This window comes from Myotis brandtii, unplaced genomic scaffold (assembly GCF_000412655.1).
Source record: "Myotis brandtii unplaced genomic scaffold, ASM41265v1 scaffold741, whole genome shotgun sequence".
Lineage (NCBI taxonomy): Eukaryota > Metazoa > Chordata > Mammalia > Chiroptera > Vespertilionidae > Myotis > Myotis brandtii.
Genome location: NW_005370950.1, coordinates 495,094 through 497,347, shown reverse-complemented (window position 1 = coordinate 497,347; position 2,254 = coordinate 495,094). Strand labels below are relative to the sequence as shown.

Genomic DNA, 2,254 nt, shown 5'->3' with positions numbered 1-2,254 from the left:
ACTTTCTGTCACCATGATGTCACACCATACAGAACTGCATGCAGCAGTACAGATAGGCAGAGATGCCAGGAGCACCTCATCGCGAGGCGCGTTGAGCTCACGTCAAAGCTGTGCGGCTGTCCAGAGTCTATCTTTCCATCAGTCCTCCTCTCCTCTCTTCTCTTCGTGTCTGCTCAATTTTTATGAAAACAATGACTCTGAAGGATTTGCACCTGTGCTAGCGCTTGGGAAAGGTCCATGCAGGAATGGGCACAGTCACATGATGAGTGAGATGGCATCGTCCCCCCAAAATAAACTCAAACAAAACAAAAATTTAAAAAACAGAACAGGACTAGAAAACTCAATTTTTTTTGACATATCTAAAAAAGGGGACAAGAACAGTAGTCATTTGTTCTCCCCATGGGGTCAGGAATGAAGAGGGAGGAGGGAAGAGGGGCTTGACTTCTTCTGTTCACAAGAGAAAGGATGGAGGGACTTCTTCAGAGTTTTTCAGGGGATGGGACCCAAATGTAGTGCCCAGACTGGTCCTCAATGATTTGCTTGATTTTGTTATAAATCTCTTCCAGTGAGTCACCCTGTACAATGGCTAAAGTGAAGAGAAAACAGAATTATTACTGTTGTCCACAGCACCCCCAAACCCCAGCAATCTGGCCTGTCCCAACAGGCCTACAGCTCAACCTGGCATGCAGCGACCACATGGCCGTGGGATTGGTGTCACTATATCGCTATCTGTGAGCCTAGTGCAGCAAGGGAAACTGGCAGGTGCTCCAAGCCCAGGGCTTGAAGTAAATTTGCTGAGACGTGAGACTAAATAGCAATGAATAGGAAAATGTGTTGCTCACAAACTTTCATTGCACACCCATTAGATGCCAGACGTTGCAGCTCATGCTGCCCTTGGCCACGTGAGGCCAGCAGTTGGCAGTTCTCAAGCAGCCATAAGCAGAAGACTGGGGAAATCCCAGTTATCCAGAGAAAGAGCTGGAACCCACAATTTCTGGCAAGAGAAAGTGCTCCTGGAGCCGTCACATCTGCTCTTTCAGAGGTCAGCATGGCACACAGAACAGATGCTCACAGTAAAGGGAGCTCTGAAACCCAAGAGATGACAGGACAGTTACGGATCCTGTCCTGGTTCATCTAGTAGCGTCCCTGCTAGAGTTTACTCTGCACAAACCTGCACATACATGTCACTGCACGTGAAAAGGTAAGCAACATGCTACAGACACTCTGCCAACCTCTGAGAAACTGACCTCTATGGTCACATGCACACACACACTGACAGACAACTTGAACACCACACCAAGGAATCTTCAGCAACAACAATTTCTTCAGCATCTAAAACATGCAAGGCCAAGTCCTGGAAGTGGGGGGAGGGCAGCATAGTACTGTAAGGAGCATCCACTCTAGTTGGCACACGAAGACAAAAAGAACAAAATGATCTAAGGCAGCATTGGTGATGGTGGTGGAAACTATAAACTGGCTAACTGTTCTGGTGGGCTGCAGGGCACTTTAGTACTTTGGAAAGGTATGAGCCCAAAAGCCCCCAGAAACTCTGTGTGAGGTGACTAAGCCTCATGGAGACTCTTCTAGAACAGATATTGGCTGGTCCCACATGAGCTGGATTGGTCCTTACCTGTGAAGTACTCTCCAAACTCCTGATCCAGCTTCATGGCTTTGTCATAGATCTTATTTGCTTGTTCGTATGTCTGCCGTCGGTTCATTTCCCTGTCAACGATAGAAGAAATGTAGTGCCGAACTAAATTCCATGTTCTGATTAACACAAAGGATTATTCCAGGCTCCTTGAACACCTGCTCAGCTGCCCTCTGAGAGCAGCACGGCCCATGACTCTACATCTTCCTCAAACCTTCCAGGTCTAAAAGTGCACCTGGGAACACACACGTGGGCCCTCACACCAGGAGCCCTTGGGGACCAGAGCTGCGGTGCAGGTCTCCCTTTGTACTTCCACTGGGGCACCCACCGGCCCAACCAATCACTTCATTTTCTGTTTCCTTTGCAGGGTTCTCTCCCAGCCAGGAGTGAGTCTCAGCAAATACTTACATAAGTGCTTCAATGGACTTGGGCTTGATGAAAATGGCAATGGGGTAAAGTTGTGCTTGCTGCAGCCTCTTGATAGCATTGCCAGAAACATCTAAGATGCAGTGCTTGCCCTGGAAAAGCAACGACTTGCATCAGTGCTCCTGGTCCCTGTCTCAGCCCAACCCCAAGTACTTACCCAGTTAGCAACCCCAACATCCC

At 48.4% G+C, this 2,254-nt stretch overlaps 1 protein-coding gene across 6 annotated transcripts in view; it reads right to left on the bottom strand.

The window, feature by feature from the left end:
• Positions 1–315: 315 nt before the first annotated feature.
• The window catches only part of DLG3 (discs, large homolog 3 (Drosophila)), a 58,068-nt gene continuing 56,129 nt past the window's right edge, over positions 316–2,254 (bottom strand). For all 6 annotated transcript variants that reach the window (XM_005882851.2, XM_005882852.2, XM_014530506.1 and 3 more), the window contains 3 exons: positions 2,057–2,166; positions 1,631–1,722; positions 316–586 (listed from right to left, as the gene is read on the bottom strand). In XM_005882851.2, coding sequence (XP_005882913.1) covers positions 480–586; positions 1,631–1,722; positions 2,057–2,166 — 309 coding nt within the window. In that variant the 3' untranslated portion in view covers positions 316–479. The remainder of the gene's footprint in view (positions 587–1,630; positions 1,723–2,056; positions 2,167–2,254) is intronic.